This window comes from Colias croceus, chromosome 11 (genome assembly GCF_905220415.1).
Source record: "Colias croceus chromosome 11, ilColCroc2.1".
Lineage (NCBI taxonomy): Eukaryota > Metazoa > Arthropoda > Insecta > Lepidoptera > Pieridae > Colias > Colias croceus.
Window position 1 is genome coordinate 10,973,829 of NC_059547.1, and position 20,955 is coordinate 10,994,783.

General features: G+C 32.7%; 3 protein-coding genes across 3 annotated transcripts in view; 2 read left to right on the top strand and 1 right to left on the bottom strand.

Annotated features, from left to right (window-relative positions):
• Positions 1-679: 679 nt before the first annotated feature.
• On the top strand, positions 680-3,305 carry LOC123695893 (peptidyl-tRNA hydrolase ICT1, mitochondrial). The gene is made up of 5 exons (XM_045641849.1): positions 680-928; positions 1,129-1,230; positions 1,617-1,700; positions 2,027-2,196; positions 2,613-3,305. Exons 1-5 carry the CDS (start codon positions 773-775, stop codon positions 2,704-2,706), a joined length of 606 nt encoding a protein of 201 aa, XP_045497805.1. The 5' UTR covers positions 680-772; the 3' UTR covers positions 2,707-3,305.
• Positions 3,306-4,617: 1,312 nt separating this feature from the next.
• LOC123695888 (clusterin-associated protein 1) lies at positions 4,618-14,111 on the top strand. The gene is made up of 11 exons (XM_045641841.1): positions 4,618-4,723; positions 4,957-5,153; positions 5,830-5,997; positions 6,677-6,772; positions 7,434-7,651; positions 7,749-7,881; positions 9,001-9,085; positions 10,429-10,512; positions 10,923-11,042; positions 11,619-11,699; positions 13,668-14,111. The coding sequence occupies exons 1-11, from the start codon at positions 4,702-4,704 to the stop codon at positions 13,787-13,789; spliced, it is 1,326 nt and encodes a 441-aa protein (XP_045497797.1). The 5' UTR covers positions 4,618-4,701; the 3' UTR covers positions 13,790-14,111.
• A 1,287-nt stretch (positions 14,112-15,398) lies between these two features.
• The window catches only part of LOC123695711, a 30,743-nt gene continuing 25,186 nt past the window's right edge, over positions 15,399-20,955 (bottom strand). Inside the window, exons 5-7 of the mRNA XM_045641619.1 lie at positions 17,394-17,504; positions 16,890-17,059; positions 15,399-16,493 (exon numbers count right to left, since the gene is read on the bottom strand). Of these exons, the coding sequence (XP_045497575.1) occupies positions 16,379-16,493; positions 16,890-17,059; positions 17,394-17,504 (396 nt within the window). The 3' untranslated portion in view covers positions 15,399-16,378. The remainder of the gene's footprint in view (positions 16,494-16,889; positions 17,060-17,393; positions 17,505-20,955) is intronic.

Genomic DNA, 20,955 nt, shown 5'->3' on the forward strand with positions numbered 1-20,955 from the left:
AATAAGACTATAAATATCAATTAAATAAATCTGGCAATGTGCTTTAACGTCGTAAAACGAGTAAAATCAGATAAAATAGTCTAAACAGTGGCGTAGAAACGGGAAGGGAGCGAGGCGGAACGGGATCCTAATTAAAATTTTCAGACCGTGACATTTGATATTGAGCGCACATTTGTGTTGTCTTAAAAAGCGCAATTAAACTAGATTTTTTATTAGATTAGCGGACAGGAGAATATAATTTGGAATGCATATTCCTTTAATTATAACATTTAACATGAAAGTTCAGTGTAGAGTCGTACTTTTTGAATACGAAATTTAAATTATTTTTATACTTGTTTATTTTTTAATAAAACATACCAATAGAAATGGGCAAAAAATTTAATTTTAAAATTTTAGAATACAATGCAAAATTTACAACATCTGCAATTTTATCTGCTTGAATAACGTTGATTAGTTCATTCAAAAGTAATTTATACATATAATTGTATTAAGTTTCAATGGAAGCTACATTGCGTTATTTGTAATTAATTGACGGGATTGAAATAAAAAGCTACGTACAAACATTAACATAATATTTTTTTCTTCTCCGTAAGAAAAAGTATCAAAAAGACAAAGCTCATGGGCATTAAAAACTGACGATAGAACTGTCATCGATATTAAATTTGTCGTCTGTCATCTGTCACCTGTGATTATTACGGAATTGATTTTGAGGTTATAATATTATTGTGGAGTCTTAAAAATTATAATAAGACGTCGATAAATAAATAAAACAATGGCTTTTATGCCGTTAAGATTGCCGCTGTTGCGGATGATCACGCAAAGGGGCTCATACTCAACCCTGCTGCAAAGATCGATGGCATATAAGAGTGCAATTTCTTTGGAAACTCTTTACCCAAATAGTTCTTTAAAACTCACAACACCATCATTCGTAAGTACCTATATAATATAAAGCATTCACGTAATGTTAAAAACCTAAATGTAGAACACCGTAGAAGTGGAAAGGTATTATAATATACTTATTTAAAAAAAATCTGCAACATTATTAACTTATAAGATATATTATAATATAACAATAAAACAAATTGTGTATGTGTGTATAATTCTATTGTATGTGTGTATATTTTACAGACGCCAAATGAGAACGAAAAGTTTTCTGGTTACATCCCCATAGAAAAATTGGATATCACTTACAGCGCAAGTTCAGGACCTGGTGGGCAAAATGTCAATAAGGTGAGTTTTACATATTAATATATCAATAATTTATTATTTATAATGTACCTACATACTTTTACAGCGATCACAATATCTTCTATGTATAAAAATGAATCCATATTTCCCTTGGTCACGGCATGACGCGTGAATGGATTTGATAATTCTTTTTTATAATATTCCTTGAAGTATTTAGTATGAGGATAGTTCTTATGGAGAGAAAACATAAATATGTACCACGGGTGATGTCGGGGCAGACCGCTAGTTTACTATAAAACTGCTCTATATATATGTCATTACTTGTATCTCTCTTGTTTTGTAATACCTACATCACTCTTATTTTATAATACCTTTTTATGATTTAGTTTAGACTTGTATGTAATCAAATGGTTGTAAATTGTTTCCAGGTGCACACAAAAGTGGATCTCAGGTTCAAACTGAGTGAGGCTGAATGGATACCCGCTGATATAAGAGAAAAAATGTTGGAACAGGTGAGTTCTAATTAATTAAAAGCATGGAGTAATGTTAAAATTAGATATGTCGGTTGTAATAATACGGTTGTAATAGGACGAAATAAATATGAAGTAGTACAAGTATTTTACAACATTCCAATATTTCTTTACTGACTATTATAAATAAATACATCTAGTTCAAAATAAATGGGCTAGATTGTATTTCTGTTGAATATCATGTTGGCTAGCTTTAATAATGCAAAAAAAAAAATAAACGCCAAAGACAGATTCTCAGCTTAATCTCTCCTCAACAAAAAGTTTTTTCTTTGTAAATAAATAAATAAAATATCTCATTTTACTTACAGCACAGCAAGAAATTAACAAAGGAAGGTTTCATGATCGTCCGCTCCGACACAACTCGCTCGCAGCAGCTGAATCTGGCAGACTGTCTGCAGAAACTCAGGACATTGATACGGAATGCTGCTGTTAAGGAGAAGAAAGCTTCGCCAGAGACGGAAGAGAGGATTAGGCAAAGGTATGTTTTTATGTAAAGTGTGGTCGCTAATACCATAATTTGTAAATTATCTTGGCTGATAAGTGGGTCAATATCGCATATTTTATATGTATCTGAAAATTGAATGGATATTAAGATATTAATTGTCTGTGAAGCCATAAGACAGTGTGCATGTTACTAATGCACATTGCTGACACTTTCTTAGCTCAAACTAAAAGTTTATAGTCAATGTAATAGTTTTCAACCACCCATAAAATTAATTTCAATAGGATCAAGAGGCTTATGTAACACTAGGCTCCCTAAATGTCTCCATACTCAGATTGTTAATCGAAATCGCTCCATAGCAAATAGGAGGAAGAAAGACAAACAAACACTTTTGCGCTTAAAGTGCAAGGATGTTTCGATATCGTTATTCAAAAATATTAAAAACATTTCAGACATTTAAAGGCATCTCGGCTGCGAGTGGCTCTGAAGCGCGAGGAGGCCTACAAGCGCGCGGAGAGGCGGCCGCCCACCGTCATGGATTTATGATTTTTCCATTAAATTGGGCATGCTATTGAAATGTTAAATGGCAACATTGCATTGATTTGTGTAGATTAAAAATGTGTGACATGTACAATGGATTATGGATATGTAATGATGGTATATCATCTCATTGGTATACTCAGTACATAAAAATTACATGATGTAGTTTGGATTTAGCTTATAAATATTACATGATATTACCTACAATTTACAATAATCAATATAAATATCTTTCATTTTATTCTCGAACTATGCTAAGACTAACTATACTAGATTCCAAACCTAAGAGCTGTTCTCAAATTAGAAAAATCTGTCAAACATGAATGTAGGTAAGAAATGTATGCAATGTTGTTGTTTTAACGAAGTCTCATTTAATCTATAATATGATGCGGACAAATTAAACATAATATAATATTGTAGTTCCTTTATCTAAATACAATGTAGCGAGTAAACATATATTTAAGTATTTGTCCTCAATCAGTATTAAAGAAAATGATGACACATGCCCAATTTAATGTGAAAACCACTAAAATATATATTGATAATGATAAATAATATGTTGTATTAGATTAAGCTACTAGAAAATAAAAATTTAGAAGTTTTCAGTGTTCATTTTATTTGGGATTTTCCTAGGTATATCTTTAATACAAATTTCGCATTATTCCTGCTCGAAACACCGATACAGTAAAAAAATTTTGACTTTTTTGACTATTTCGGATTTCCCTATTATAATGCTTACTGCCACCTGCAAACACCAATGATATTATATATAGAAAATTGCACAAAACAGTAAAAACATTTTTTTGAAGTGAAACTTCTAAAAAATTCATTTGGCCATTTCATGAAATGAGCAAATCTACGATATGGCCACGACATGTACACTAGTACACGCACACATTTTTTCTCTGTTCTGTGGGTGGAAACAGTTCTTGCAAGTTGCAGAATAAATAACAAATAGTTTTATAATGATTTTAGTAACAATGTTAAAGTTATTTCAAATCTGCTTGTTAATTTCTATATTTATCCCGTAGACATTGTAAAGAGTAGTTATTATTAATAATAAAACATGGGCCCTCTTCACTATTGATAGCGTTGGCCCAACAAATAATCGTCAATGTTTGCCGCCTTAGAATATTTATCTGTAATATTATATTCTCTAAGTTTGCCACCATTACGGTGATTATGAGTACTGTATCTACAACGATGGCTGATCATAATTCATAGACATAGGCCCTCTACACTATAATATTATGATTGCCTCTATTCGCCCAACACTGCCCATTGTGAAGAGCAAGAGGGCCCAACAGGTATAGTATAGGCCGAGAAAAGGTACCTACATAATAGATGTAGGTACGTAGTATATATCTGTCAACTGTGATAATAGTAGCTACTATTGTATATTATGTTACGTAGGTGCTCCGTTGCTATAGCAACTTACAAAAAAACAAATGTGCGCACATGTGCATCATGAAACAAGTCTTGAAAACGCGGCGCTGTCGGCGTCTAAATAATGATGCCGGCATTGTTTAATTCAAATTCCCCAGAGATTAGGTAATTAGATGTGAAAAGGGTTATATAAAATACCGCTTCATTGTTTGTCTTGAGAACGGATGTGTATTTATTTATTTTACGGATAAAATCGAAATGATACAGAACAATTCTAACGTTTCTGTGTTATGTTTTAAGGTTTTCTATCGATTATTTAGTAGGTACCCATAGCGCAGTTGGCAGTGTGTTCAGTGTGAATTATCGACTCATATTTATTTAGTTTTTCGATGCAATCCTGCGTTTCATCATAGTCCATATTTTCTCTAGGGTTCAAGTTACAGTAGTAGGAACTTAGGAAGGCAACTCGAGACGTTTCCCTACAATATTGCCGACCCGTCAAATTTAGTTCAAACTTTCGCCGTAGGACTTCTTTTGTGGCGACTACTCGAAGCTTTCTGTTCCCGAATCAATAATTCATACTTGTTGAATAAAAGGACGAGGCTTGAAGAAAATATGTCTTTCCGGGATTTGAGAAGTAAGTTTAAAATTAAATTATTGTTTCACAATTTCCTACCTACTAAAAGTTAATTATTTTCAACTCATAATATCGAAAGCTCCTAAGAATAAATAGAATTCTATCATGCAAAAAATGGACGTGTATATCTCGTTTAATACCCTGAAAGTCTAGATAGATAGGGAAAATACATTACTCTAACTGCTGAAATTTAATAATCGACCTTATTCTAACACGAAATAAACGAAATCCAGATTTTAGCGAAGACATGCGAGCGCTAGGTTTTCCAAGACCTATATCCCTGGAGAGTTTCCGGATTCCAAATTGGGAGCTGCTGGAACTCTGTCTCCGCTGGCTGGTGGCCAGGGTGGAGCCGGAGATGATTTTACGGGGGGACAAGAATAGTATAGAACAACGCGTTATCATGGCGGCGCATGCCGTTCAGTTGTTTGTATGTACTGTTTTTATAATTATTTTGGCGAATAAACTAGAATAGAGCAAGATCCCAGGGCTATCAGACGTAACAACTTTTCTGATAGGTGAATGTTAACGATTGAGTAGATAGTGTTAGTATGTACACGATTAACGATCGTATAGCTGGGTCAAACCAACTTGTTGGTACCAAATTACAACTCAAAAATAAGGCATACATCAGGCACATACGAGTACCACTACCCACTCAATAGTCAATCGTCGATATTTCGTCCGTCAGAAAATACGTATACCTCTAGTGGCACTGGGAACTTGGCTAGAATTAAATATTCTGTATATTCGTATTTTTTTTTTCATAAAATTAGAAATAAAAAAAACAAAGTAACTAATACATTGTAAATGAAACAATAATGCCATTCTGCTTTTAATTCTCCACTTTTAAACTAAACATTTTCAAATAAAATTATTGCACTGGAAATAGTCAAACCAGGAAGTTCATAAAAAAATACGACATCTAGTCGTTACTAATAGTACATACATTATCTACAACGTATTAAAATGTTATTCAATTAAAATTTTCATGAGATTATGTTCTAGTAATCTCGTGAAAAATTTAATTCGACTTATTACAATAATTTTATCTCGTATTGCCACTACCACACCACTACCAAGTATATTTTATCTGTGCATCGCAGAAAGCCCGCGTAAACATCGAGGTGAACGGTTCAAAGCTATACCGAGCGGACGGGTGGGCGGTGCGCGAAATGCAGAAGGTGTCCTCGCTGCTGCGGGAGTCGCTGCTGGCGCCGCCGCCGGACCAGCAGGAGGCCGCCGCGGCAGCACCGTTTGATGTTAGCAACCGCGTGAGTGAGAATAGATTAAATAAAATTCCATAGACATACCACGCCATAGAGAATATACATAGATAATATCAGTTAGTACTTAACTATTTTGTTATCTGTGATTAGTTAAAACGTCCCACAAATAATTTGAATTGTGTTTGAATTTTATTATAATTTTATTATGTAAAATTTATATAATATTTTGAAACATTATTTCAATGATAACAATTAACAATGTTGATCAATGAAGCGCGGCAAGAGCGCGGCCATTAATTTTCTTTTCTAAAAATTTTTCAAATCATTAATTATAGTCATTTAATCTGAACATTTTTTACGACTAAAACAACCACTTAGCAGCTAGCTTATATTTTTTCCTACAAAAGGTGATTACAATTAAAAAAAGCCTTACAATTTTTATTTTAAAATTTCGTACAGGAAAAGAAAATAAAGATAGTTGGTACGCTATAGCGTATACAGTTTATTTGATGAATGAATACAACTGTGCCTCAATTATTTGAATACTATTAAAAAGAATATCTAATTTATTTGTATCGCTGGTTGAAGGAAATTAAAGTTGTATTCATTTCAAATCCTAAACATCTTCTGATCACAGATTTCAATATTTTGATATATATTATAATGTTCGCGTTAAAATCCATGCACGTTATTTCAAAATATGATTGTACTGTGACAATTTAAGGTTGGCGAAATAAAGGATGCGCGAACTCTGGCCACGGATATTGTTGCTGAAGGAGCTTATCTGTACGATCTATTTACCAAAGAACTGGAAAATAAGGTATTTTATTATTATTTTTCTGTAAATAGAGTAAATGCTATACAAACTCGAATTTTTAAATAAGGTATTTAATATATAATATAATATACATTTTGTTGAGAGATAAAAAATAAAATATAGTTAAATTAGGAATATGTAATTAGGTAAATGATACTTAGATCTTCTAAAATAAAATTGAAGATTCTAAATCAGTTTTTTGTTGAAATAGTTGACGAAATATACGCATCTTAAGTCGTAATAAATATCATAAGTGCTGCCTCTTCTTCGAATATCCAGGAAGTAAGAATTTTAAAAAAGTGATTGCAATGTGAAAGCTTTAGAGACTTCAAAACAACTAATTACTTCAAGACATTGGACAGGACATTAAAAATACAATAGAAGTTTAATTTTAAAAGGCATATTTATTTATTTATACCTACTGCCTCATCTTTGAAAATCCACGAATTTAAAAAAAAACAGTTTTTTAGTCCAGTAGAGTGAAGCCGCGGGCGGAAAACTTGTATAATAATTATAAGAAATTATAATACTAAACGCACTTGAAGTAATCATCAATTCATTACAGAAAAAATATTTTTGCTTATAAACGAATTTTCAAGAAAGAGTAATTCAAAATACAAAAGAAGATTTTAAGTAAATTTCTTGATACCACCATTAAACCTAGGATACCCGTTCGCGCGTGCTCTCTTCCTCCCCCGACATGGAAAAGTCAGAGGCCGCGCTAAATAGTGGCATAGAATCCGTCTCGGAGAGTGTGACGTCAGCGCGGGAACAGATCGACAACGTGGCGGCGAGCGAAGCCGCGCTCGATGCGAAGCTAGAACGGCGGCGGGCCGAGCTGCAGCGCGCTGAGAAGCGGCTGCATACCGTGCAGCAGATCAAGTGAGTGTGTACAGAGCATGTGACTATGATTGTGACTATAGACCATAATATAATGGCCTAAGAATATTTCTAGAATATATACATGTATTATTCACAGACCAATGTACCAAGAAGAGTTGTCAAGCATTCAGAAAGAGATAGAAAAGAAGTGGAACAGCTACGCGCTGCGGTACCGCGCCGTACAGACGCTCAAACACGAGCTCAGCCTCATCAATGCCGTTCAGACTGAGGTGACAACTCCATACAGATGTAGCCTGTGTCCTTATGACCGGTTACTCACGTACCTGCAGCAGGGGCAATATTGGAATTGGAAATTGCTCCGACCGCCGACCAACTGAGATTGTACCAATATCGCCCCTGCGGCCGGTACGTGAGTAGCCGGCATAAAGGACGCGTTGGTATCTTTTCATGGGCACTTTTCACATTGGTGCCATTGGCCCAACAAATGATTGGCGATGTTTGCCGTTATGAATACAAATCTACAAAGACGGTCAACAAAGACAATTAGGTCTGTGTACAAAGACATTTAGCCTTTATAGACTGGGGTAGATCCCTTTAAAAATAATAAAAATCTCTACTCTCATATGGCGTAAAAAAAATAAACATTACCATAGTAAATGTTCTCAGGAAATGCATACAAACAGTGTGAAAATGAGCTTTTACTAAATCAGGCACACTTCTCAATTTTTCACCTAAATTTTGAGGTTATGTGAAAAAATTATAAATATAAAAGTTATCTTTTTATTACCTACAACTTTGCCATTGAACTTTTTTCCGTAGGACTTGTAGTTTTGTCGGAAATCGAGAGAAACCATTTTTTTCTCTTAAAAGCTCCCCCCTCCCACTTCCCGAACTCGGATTGACCGTAATTTATTTTTCATTTTATTTTCATCGTATTCCCCTCCTTTTCTAATGGGTTTCATCCGACTGCGATTTTTTTTGTTTCAAAAATTATCTACTCTAGTCTATTACCACAGTATTACAATATTATTTAGGAAATATGGTAATACTGTGCTATTACACTATCGTGATTGTAACTACTCGCATAACGCTGCCCATTGTATAGAGAGCCCTACAGGTATATGTGTGCTAAATGCTAAGTTATGTTTGGATTGCAAGTTTGTTATGTATTATCCTGTTGTATGTAGGTACTCTTCGTCTCTCTCATATCGAGATATTAATAGTGTTGGAATAAATTCAATAAATAAATTCCTAATTATTACATTTAATACACTTTCCGGTATAATATATTGGCGTAAAACAACATCGCAGTGGAAATGGAGCCATTCCATTTGTATTAAATAAAAATATTAGAAAGAAAGCTATAAAAAAATGATGACATATTACAGGAAGCCATCAGAGTGGGTACGTCCATCATGGAGCTGATACACAAGTACGAGAGGGAAGACGTGTTTGCGGATCCCACTGATTCAGGTTGGATTTATTCATTTATTCATAAAATGCTATTTATTAATAATAAGGTTCTTTATTATTTAATTAATTGAGTCGATACATATCAAACTCCGGTAAGTCCACTCCCTGCCAAAATTGAGATAACAATGGCGCCAATTTTGAATTGTAAAACTAAACAAGTCTGTACTTTTCAAAGTTAGGTAAGTCAATCGTATCTTTATTAAAATAAGGTTTAAAGTAAATGTTTTTTTCAAACTCCGGTATGTCCGTCGACAGTGGTGTATCAAACTCAGGTAAGTCCATTTCGACCAATCACAGCGCAGTATGGCACTAAAATGGCTGCCATTTCTCTCAATTTTGTTGAAGCTAACACGTGTTACCAATGCTCATAAATCGTTTTAATTGATAAATGATGGAAGAAAACAGTTTTACTATAGAGGTGGTGGTTCTAGACAAAGCAAGGAAAAAAACAATACCAAAAGCTAAAACCGACAAGGCTCAGAAAACAGCTAAAAGATAAATGAAACTTGACGCACAGCACACGCACAGTAGTTATTCCCAGCCATGAAGCCCAGGGCCGTACTGAGATTTTTTCAACCGTTTTGATTTATTGACCCCTCTCTTTGCCCAGCAGTGGGATGATAAAGGTTAATAATAATAATAATTTGTATCTTTTAATTTACATATTTTATTTTAACGTCCAATACTTACAACGCGACGAACTATCTACCCATTTCCACCACCTCAGTACGTCCCAAAACTGAGTTCTATCAAATCCCTGTAAGTCCATTAGAGATTTTTCAAATTCCTGTAAGTCCAAGACGATGTTTTTCAAAACCCGGTAAGTTTTGCTGGTACATATCAAACGCCTGTATGTCCAGATTTAAATCTAATTTTGTGGCATAATCATCAAGTAATACATTTCTTTTTCTTCGTAAAAATAATTCTAATGTATTATATTATATTCGTCATAAATTATAAAGGTCCAAACATATTGATTTTTTAAGTTATTAAAAATACCTCGATTCCCACATTTCTGTTAGAATGGACTTACCGGAGTTTGATATGTATCGACTCAATTATTTGTCTGTGGTAGAACGTTTAAAAATTGGATACTAATGTATGGAATAATAATTACGTTTAAAATCCTGCCTAAATTATTTTATTTTTGTTCTCTTTTTATTCATATTTATTATTTGCCCATTAACCTAGCTAGAGATAAATATGCTTGTATAAATTGTTTTAGTAGCCTTTTTTATATTTTTTTACTTTTACATGAAAATAAATTGTAAATTGTAATAAATAATTTTTTTGTCATCATATTAATTGCTGCAATGATCATTCATTTTCATGTGTAATTTCAGAGGAGGAGGAGGATGTGGAGCTGGTGGAGGAGCCGCCGCGACCTTCGTCCAGACCTAACACAAGGCTCAGGATTAAAACTGCAGGTAATTAATGTTTTCCATATTTTGCATTACAGCTTAGGTATTTATTATTTCTTAATGACGTTTGAAAATGAGTATTCTTTTTGGTCCTTCAAGCCGGATCTATTTATTTATAACAATTTTACGATACTTTAATTGTTTTTTTTTAGCAGGAATTTGGCAATTATTATGATACATTATGAAGAATTAAAAGTTAATTTGGTTTTTACGAACAATTATATAATTTTTTTACCCACGGCGTGTTTCTGTGGAAAATGCTTTCCAATAGTAAGTTTTTAGAAGTTTGAGTTTCTTTCTTTGGTGGAAAGACGCGGCGTCGAATCCCGCATGGATCGAACTTTTTTTATTCTTAAAAAATATATAATTTAATCGATTTAAATATAAATAGGTGCTTATGTAATGTATTATCCCAGGCACTCGTGCCGCTGAGCCCCGCCTGTTCGTGGCCGACCGCGACTCCGTGGACGAGATCCGCGACGAGGGCGACTCGCACTCCGACTCCGACACCGAGTTCGTTGAGGAGCACTTCTTTGGTGAGTACACACACACGCATACACGGATACATGTAAACGTGCACACATTCACTCACACGTTCTTATAGATACAGATTCAGCGCGCGCGTACACATGCACACACACTGCACAGTGCACACACACGTGTAGACACAGTATACATATCTTCTAATTACATCTTTTGCTTATATTTTTCATAATTGTAATAAAAAAAAACTGTTTTAAATTAATCTCCAAAAAAGATATTTACTATGTATAAGGCATTAAGAAAGACAAATTACATTGTTATTTTGTAAGAATTTTATTGTATGTGTACAAAAAAGTTTTTAATAAAGTTTTTTAATGTTTAAAAGTATAGTGCGTACACACACAAACACAGATATACCGCATATGCACATACAAGCGCCCTCACACACATGTAGACATGGATACAGTGCACAAACACACACACACGCCCTACAACACACACATATTTTTTTCAATTTGTTTACAAATTCATTTTTTATTTCTCGTCTTTTCCTTGCCCATGTGTATATAATTAAAGATTTTTCCATAATATATGATTAAAATGAAGTAATTGAAATGTATATATATCAGCGAGCGCGGGTCGCTGGTCGCGCCCCAACACGCACTCGCGCAGGATCGTCAGCGAGCATGAGTTGGCTGGACTCATTGAAGGTATTGTTGCTTATATTTCATTTATTAAGCTATTGCATAGCTTCTATCGCGGGCCTCGAGCGCGGGGACCGAATCCAGAAATTCCGTAACGAAAAAACCTCACGCTCCCCACTCCGACGGGCATGGAGGTGTGGCTTGAACGCATGCTATGCCAGTGCCACACGTCTTTTTATTACTATACTACACTGTTATATAGATTTGTGATAAATTTTGACGTATTTAAAATGAGATTTATATATGACTAGCTGTGGTCCGCGGTTTTACCCGTAGTGCTCCGCTTCGGCTTAGTGGGATGATATATAGCCTATAGCCTTCCTCGATAAATGGGCTATCTAACACAGAAAGATTTTTTGAAATCGGACAAGTAGCTCCCGAGATTAGCGCGTTCAAACAAACAAACATACTCTTCAGCTTTATAATATTAGTATGTACTTATGTATAGACTATAGATATCCAAGTAATTTTCAATATGCTAACTGGTCTATGATTGCAAACAAACATAACAATTTACAGGCTTAGATTACAAAATAAAAGACAGATGGAGCATGACAACCGCCCGTCGCCCTTGTCAAAGAAAATACGAAATCAAAAACAAATACGTCGCTGCGCCAGTGCTATAGCGCATATAGTGTCATGCAATACGTCAAAAAGGGTTTGCAATTTTAGTAAAAAAAATGCCGTCTTGTGATAATAAAACGCTGTAAAATTTGTTCCCGAAAACAAAAAAAAAGATAAAACATCGTTTCACAGGTTTTCTGTAGATTATTTGGCTGATTTATTTCTTTAATACGAATAATAATTTTACAGATATGAAGGAATACAAAACTTCAACGTATGTTGCCAGTATTTTGAAAATGAATTTGCCATTTTTATTGGTAAAACGGTAAAATGGTTAAAGGATCTTCAGGGTAATGCTGTTGGATTTTTCGATCGTGAATGTGATTATTTGTATAGTGCACTAAAGGTTCATGATAATTATTAGATTATTTTAATAAGCATAATACATTATTTTGTTACTTTTATAAAGCTTAAAAACGTCATAGTCGTTTTCGCTAGCGATTTAATTTATGTGAACTCCATGATGGATATGATGAAAATAAAATGTCGCGTATTCTCGACTAAAAACTATCGCTATTCGTATTCATATATTATGAAAAATAAAAAATTATATAATTATTATAGTTAATATTGAAACTTTTTTTATGTAATTTATTTAATGAAAAATTGAATACAATTATTTTGTCCATATATAACTTTAGTAGGCAGGTACTTTATGTAATGAAAGAATTTAAATAAAAATTAAAACTTGACTTCTCATTTATGTATATAGCCTACGTCACTACAGCCACTAACATAATAATTCAGATCATTGCAATGAAACCTCACAACTCAAAATCGGTCCAACGGTTTATACTGCAGGGCGTGTCAAAGAAATATTATACATACATCCATAAACTCGAAAAACATAACCCTCTTTTTTCCGTAGTCGGGGAAAAATTTGGGAAATTTTTCAATATCTGGCAACATTACATGCACACAGAAGCACCGTGTACGTACAGTGCAGCGGCGAAATGACAGCACACATAGCTTTATTCAAAGAGTATAATGTATATATAGGCTTTATTGAAAATGACGATAAATTATTCGGTTTAGTTCGGCAACGCTCCATCTGTCTTTTATTTTGTAATCTAAGTTTACAGGCAAAGACTTTTTGATTTATTCTGAAGGTATTAATTGTTTTGTATAATGTGTGTGTTGACTTTACCATCATCACTAGCTTATTTAAAAGTTACGACTCATAATGTGAACCGAGTATTTTTATTAACATTTTTATACATTTATCACATTTTATTGTGACTGACAGGCATTTCTTATGACAAGTCTTACCTTAGTCACAAGAAAAGTCTCTTATCCAAAACAAAGCAACAATCATCCTCGCATTTATTATATAAAAATTAATTATTATAGGAGTAGATCACGTGATAGTGGCAGAAGAAGCGAATTCTTTGGGAAGTTCATCCGAGAGCGAACTGCGTCTCGCCAGCCCTCGCTTCGGACGGAACTCAGCTCTTAGTGATAATGAGTTTTAACTCCATTTCACTTATAAAGCTTTCATAATAATGTAAAAGATCGTGTGTAACTTGCGATTTAATCCAATTTTAAAGTTATATCATGTACCCATTTATCTACTTTGAAGTAATTCTGTATGAAATATTATGTAGCAATGATCATAATATAAAAAAAAACACAAAAAGAAGAAAAAATGCAAAAAAAAAAGTATTGTAGAGAAATCTTGTGTAACACGCGATTAAACTATGTATTATTCAATTTTAAATACCATGTATCCACTTATTCACTTTTAAGTAATTCTGTAGCTCATATTATAAGGGTCGTAAAATTAAAAAATGTGCAAAAAAAAATACAAAAATCTAATAAGATCCGTAAAAAAAGTACTTAGTAGATTAAATAATTCACTGTTCTGTATTCTAGAAATAGATTGATTTTCAGTTATATGACATGATTTTCAACTGCAATTCCAATCAAACAATGCTGTAGTAAGTATTCTATAAGTTATATCTCATATGATTTAAATAAAAGTCGGTGTATTATTAAAACGTTTATTAAATGTACAAGAAATTCATCTCAAGTTTAAAACGAATGTGCCAACAATGTAATAGATAAGTCTACATAATTACATCTCTAAGTACTTATATTTACCTAGTACTTTAAAAGCCATAGTTTTCGTTAAAACGATAAATATCTTCGTAAGTGCATGTTTACGTGTTATATATATTTACAATTACTATGTTCTAAGGTTCTTGAAAATTCTTTGTATAATTATAAGAATTTTGACTAATAAAGGACTTTTAAGAAATACGTGTTTTATTTAAACCTTAATATAGATATGTTTACATTATCAATATTAATTGGTAACGAAATTATAAGCTAGAAGACGGTTTTTAACACTTTAGCATGCCTATTCAATATAAATAGGTATATAAATTCCGCAACTATAGTATTAAAAACGTACACAATAAAATATTATAAACTTAGATATTACAGAATTGAGCAATAAGTTATATTTACAAACCAATGGGATCGCTCGCAATAGATTTGGCACCAACAAGGTACTTGGGACTTTGCAAATATACACGCCTTTGTGAACCAAATAAACGATAGATACGAATTACATTTGTTTTTAATGAATACTTACTGTATTTGTGTCTTGAGTAAAAGAACTTGGCGATCAATTACCCTATAAGTCAATCGGGTCAGAGACACTCACACAATATCACGTAAAAAACTACGATTTGCCATCCATTCATTTGATTCACAATAGAATAATGTGTGAAAATAGTTAGTGAACAATACATTCTTAAAAATATTATTAGTAAGTAGAAATTTGAGCGTTTACTTATAAGCCAAGTTTTTACAAATTTTCGAACGAATCGTAGTTACGTACAAATTATTTTTCGACTTAACTCTAATTGACTTAATTCTAAAAGACTTAAAGTACGATATAACACAGATATTTGACGATACAAAAGTTTACATTGTTTCGTTAGTAAAGTGAATGTTAGTGTTTAGTACATTTCAAAAACCTTATTTCTAGTGAGCATTTAGCTGAGAAAATAAAAACGGATAATTACAAGAAAAGAAGTTGTTTTAAAATGCACATTTTCATTGATCTTATTTTTAACAATAGCTGTATTCTTGAGAATTCATTTGAAAGTATTTGGAAATGCAACTTTAAATGTAAAATAGTAAATTATTCATCTCATTTTCAATAAGCGAAGCTAATGCGAGACACTGGTTTTTTATACTGTTTAATTTTTGGTTAATAAAGTTAAGTTAGTAAAGTGCATTGTTAGTTTTAAAATTTACTCCGAAATATATGAAAGTACCTTTAATAAATCAAGTATAAAAAGCTAATTGTATAAATCTAATGTAAGAGAAATACGAACTAAAGAGTATTACAATTCCATCGTTACGTAAAATTTAAATAAATAACAATTAAAACAAACGACTAAATACATTTCTAAATTCATTCCTAATTATAAAGAATCTAATTTTCAGATTCTCATTTTTAACTTATAAATACACATATTTAAGTATGTTTGGTTACAAGATACTGTGAATATAATATTAATCCTAACTGGAAAATGACCATATTTATATACTATATAGAAAACTTGTAAAATATAAGACTAAGTCAATCACACAAATCGGTGATGGTTCACTCCATTATAGATTACAAAGTTAACTTATTAACAATTTGTCTTTGATTGGGACTTGGGAGCCTATTTCTCAAACGTCAGGAAGTTAAACCTACAGAAAACGATTTATACGCGCGATGGATTCAGAATTATTATCAGTTCTTGAAAGAAAAACGCACGATCTCTTCAATTTAGAAACATTTGCATAGCTTTAGATCTATCACTTAGCAATAAAATATGTTCACTAACAAAAAGAGTTATTTAACTATTATATTGGACAACAAAATAATTTGAAATCACACATCAATTGAAGACTATCGCACGACTGAGATTAAAAAATCTAACTAAATCAGAATTTGGCCTACAGATTAAACTTACATCCATCATGAAATAGATGTAATAGTGTATACGTGTTAAACTTTCAGCCTATAAAACACGTGTAACGATATAACTGGAGGCAGTCTATCGCGTGTCCTGCGAGTTAGTAGAGTCGGTGGCCGAGCTGGCCAGCGAGTCGTGCTGCTCCGCCGCGTGCCGGCTCTCGTCGCACACCGCTATGAACTGCTCGGCGTAGGCTCTGTAATGATAATAAAATTATATTGATATTGAACAATTATTTATATTGTTGACTTTTATCAACACACCGTATTTTTAAACTCCTACAGTAGTAGTAAGAGATAAAGTATAGAGTATGTAGAGCTGCTTTTTTTCCATACTTCCCGAGATATTCCAAATACATGCAGCAATCAATTGAAATATATTTGCAAAATTATAATATTAAAACTGCTTGTACAACAAACAGCCATACTTATATTAATTGATTAATTGCATGTGAAATTACATAAATCAAAATATCCGATTTAAATTACTATACACATTAGCCGAAATACTGAAATTGATACTGAAGATTTTACAGTTTTTTATCAGGTGTAAAAACTTATAGAAATAAATAAATAAAATAAATAATAATTACCTGTCGAGCCCCGTATAAGTCCTCTTGAGGTCAGCGTCAGACGGTCGCTCGCGGTCCGCTCGCCGCTTGCGATGGATGCGCTCAAGCGAGCGGGTGAGCGAGTCCCGCTCACGCGCCTGCCGCCGCCGCTCGTGGCGGACTGCGCGCGGTGAGCGGCGCCGTCGCATGCGCTGCAATTAATGTTGTGATAATGACTTTAGTTTAGGTTTTTTATCACTATATTTTATGTAACTAAACCATTTTAATCATAATTTTGAGGAAAATTGCCCTATACGTAGTATTACCATATAAGTAGGTTTTCGTTTGTTTTGAAATGACTATAAACATATTCTTGAGATATTAGTTTGTACGTAAAAGTTTCGTAAAGATATCCATTAATGCAAACACACTAATTATATTTGGACTTGACACAACCATTATTTAATAAGAAGGTTTCTATCTTTACTTTCAAACGTTGAATTTAAGCAAACCTAGGTGAAGTAACTATAGCACATAAATATTTACCGTATCATGAATAGGATAGTATATCTGGGCGGGCGGCGCGTAGGGCGCGGGCGGCAGCGGCAGCGTGGCGTAGCGCGGCGACACCACCATGCTCACTGGCATGCGGCCCAGCTGCAAACAGAATTATGTATTGTTAGTTATTTGTAGAACTTAAATTTATATTATTATCACGATGAAAGGATGGATGGATCACAGGATTAAAGTGAAAACATTGATTGGATTTCGAAACTCAAAAAATAGAAAAAATCTAATCGAAAATTTTAGAAAAACGATATTAAGTAAGGAAAGATGAAAGAACATAATTTTATTAGTAATGACACACTAAAAAGTTAAAGGTAGGTTATAATGAGAAAAACATCCTAACTTTCCACAATATTTAAAAATCAGCAAGCATCAGATCAGCTTTATGTACGGTAAAATAGTTTTGCAACAAGCTATAATATAAACACTAGTCACGTCTGGGCATCGAACCCGCGGCCTTCTGAACCAAGCGACCGAGCCAAGTCGGCCACGCATTAACATATTACGTTCACATGTCACCTTACTATTCTAATACATATAGAACCTACATACTGAAAATATTTTTACCATTTTATTAAGCTTAAGTAGGTACCTAAAATATATGGCGCTCCAATTTATTTATTTGTCAAACTCATCAAAATCTTCGTCGTAACTATAACTTGTATACCGTGAAATAAATACTGTTATTATATATTCAAAACTATTTATCTATTTGCTATAGTTCTTGAATTAACTTTGAAATTACTGCTTTCTAATGTGTCACATAATTTTAACAAAAAATCCACACACCAAAACATTCATTAGGAAGTCATCTTACTCGGAACTTCGATTATGCAATACAGTGTTTTAGTGAATGTTACTGTAATCGTGCAATTAATGCAAAATACGTAGGAAACAGTGCAATATGTCAGAGAGTGCAGCCGGAGCGCATCACACGTCGATCGCTACGTGCCTTGCGAAACTACAAGATGGACTACTTCGGAAAACTTGCAAATTTCGAAATGACTTCGTAGCCCATCTTCTGCAGTGCGATTAAAATGTTCAACTACACACCGTATTTTGAACATCTAGAATAGATGACGATAAAAATTTTTGGTAGAAGAAATATTACTTATACTATCAGTCTACCACGATAGTTTTATAACCATTTCTCTTAAATATAATCATAAGATCTTGACTGTTTGACACAGATATACCGTATACTAAATCATATCAACACAGTTTATTTTGACACAAAAATTTCTCTCATATTTAATCAGTAAACTTTACTTAACTGCTTAGGTCTAAAAAGTTCGTGTGTCAATATTTGTGTGGAAACTATATTATAATTTATAAAATGTTAAATGCCCAAAACATATACCTAATATTACAGATAGGTTAACCGGAATAAAATTTATTGAAACGTGAATTATACATTGACATTTCATACGTTGTAGAAATGAAGTCTCGATTAAAGTTGATTTACGTTCGTCTCCTCTGAGCAATAAGTAATAATTCATTTTCTATATGGAGTTGAGTGGAGATATTTTAGAAATTACCTCGCGGGCTAGAAATATGTCCATCATCAGGTTATCAATATGAATGTAGATTTTCTATAATTATAGAAATATAGCTTTTACTTGGCTTTTACATACGATTACGGTTATAGAGGCGCAATATAATTTAACATGGGGCATTGATAGGATTATTAACTTATATAAATTTCACTAAATTATTATATTATCCATACTAATATTATAAATGCGAAAGTAACTCTGTCTGTCTGTGTGTCTGTTACTCAATCACGCCTAAACTACTGAACCAATTTACATGAAATTTGGTATGGAGATATTTTGATACCCGAGAAAGGACATAGGCTACTTTTTATCCCCGGGAAAATGACGCAATCCCGGAAATCCCACGGGAACGGGAACTATGCGGGTTTTTCTCTGACAACGCGGGTGAAGCCGCTGGCGGAAAGCTAGTGTGTTATATTTTCTCTATATTTTATACATCTTTCAATAGTTAAACATTTTAATAAACTTGGTGATCCCGGGACTTCATCCATTGTTAGTATATTCGAGTCAGACATTCTAATTTTATTAATCGTAATTTAACACAAATATTATTAGTTCCATTGAATTATGTTCCATATTTAGTAATTTCATAAGGCACCTACCGGATGTTGCCACATAGCCCGGCCTTACATTAACTCTGTGACATCGGCCTGACGCGCCAACAAGAATTTTCATTGCATTTTCACTTGTTATGAAAACGTTGTATATTTCTTACATGAACATTTAGATGTAGTATAAGATATTGGTTATTGGTTATTATGATCAAGTATAAATATTATACTGTATTTATTTTTATGTATTCCTTTCAACATATTGTTATATTATAAAAAAATACTGTTAGCTATGTTGCTAAACGTGTATTTACCTAAAATCGTTAGTTTGTATTGAGAATATTTATTAGAGACAAAGATGCTAAATTAAGCTTTTTGATGAATTATAAAAACTATTAAATACTGATATACTAATTTGAAAATATAAATAATTCATCCATATAACGTAACATAATATTTCGAAATACATTTGTACAATACCAAATAAATATACCTGCTGGCTGCTATGTAGCCGCGACTGGTTCTCAGCGACAAGTGCCTAAAGAGGGCAAGGAGACTCCACTCACATACCGCGTTCATTCATTGACCAATTACAAATTGTAATCAATACTAGTACAGTTTTATGCTTTTCTTTGTTTATTTATTTATTAATCTTTAATATACAAACTTATTAAATAATCATTTTGTAATACTCCTTACTCGTTATTGCTTAACAGCAAACTCTACCAGGCAATCTGTTTCTATTGTTAACAGAGTATAATTTTGATAACAATTAACAAATAACAATTTATTACAAATTTAAATTTAAATAGGTACAATTACAAAAAGTCAATTGTTTAGAAACTTACTGCAATAAACTATAATTCGCTCCAATGATAAGGATTATTGCATTGTAATAATAGGACTGGAGTTTACTTTTAGAACCTAATTGTTTATAATCTAATGATAAATTCAATTCTTAAACTAGTTAAGTACATAATAAAGATCAATCTTTATGTTTGAACGTTTTTGTTTAAAATTTCTAAAAGCCATGCAAATAGTGAAGGATGTATCAAATAAGATTGTGAATCTGGGTCGCACATGTAGAAAAGGTAGAGAAAATGAAAGCGATGTGACCTACCAGCTACAGGCTTCTATATTCACACAGAATTATCTACTTAAACATCATTCTAAAATATTTTAAATTCTGACATTACTTCCCTCTTTTCTTCTTACTATTGAAAATAATAAAAAAGTATATCTAATATAACATACTTATAACATTAATGAAAGTTGACTTTGATATACGATCTCAAATAATAATAACTAAATGTTCGTAATAATGTATACAGTTTTTTATTAAAACTATTAATAAATCAAACTAAATACAGACATAATTACAAAGAATTACAGAAAACAGATAAACCACAACAACATTTCCTTGTGTATATTTTT

Bases quoted from the DNA above. Each gene is read 5' to 3' on its own strand.
- LOC123695893 (XM_045641849.1), top strand. From the start codon at position 773: ATGGCTTTTATGCCGTTAAGATTGCCGCTGTTGCGGATGATCACGCAA. The intron at 1,231-1,616 runs GTGAGTTTTACA...AATTGTTTCCAG, and splicing joins GTGGGCAAAATGTCAATAAG to GTGCACACAAAAGTGGATCT. The intron at 1,701-2,026 runs GTGAGTTCTAAT...TTTTACTTACAG, and splicing joins GAGAAAAAATGTTGGAACAG to CACAGCAAGAAATTAACAAA.
- LOC123695888 (XM_045641841.1), top strand. From the start codon at position 4,702: ATGTCTTTCCGGGATTTGAGAA. The intron at 4,724-4,956 runs GTAAGTTTAAAA...AACGAAATCCAG, and splicing joins GTCTTTCCGGGATTTGAGAA to ATTTTAGCGAAGACATGCGA. The intron at 6,773-7,433 runs GTATTTTATTAT...CATTAAACCTAG, and splicing joins CCAAAGAACTGGAAAATAAG to GATACCCGTTCGCGCGTGCT.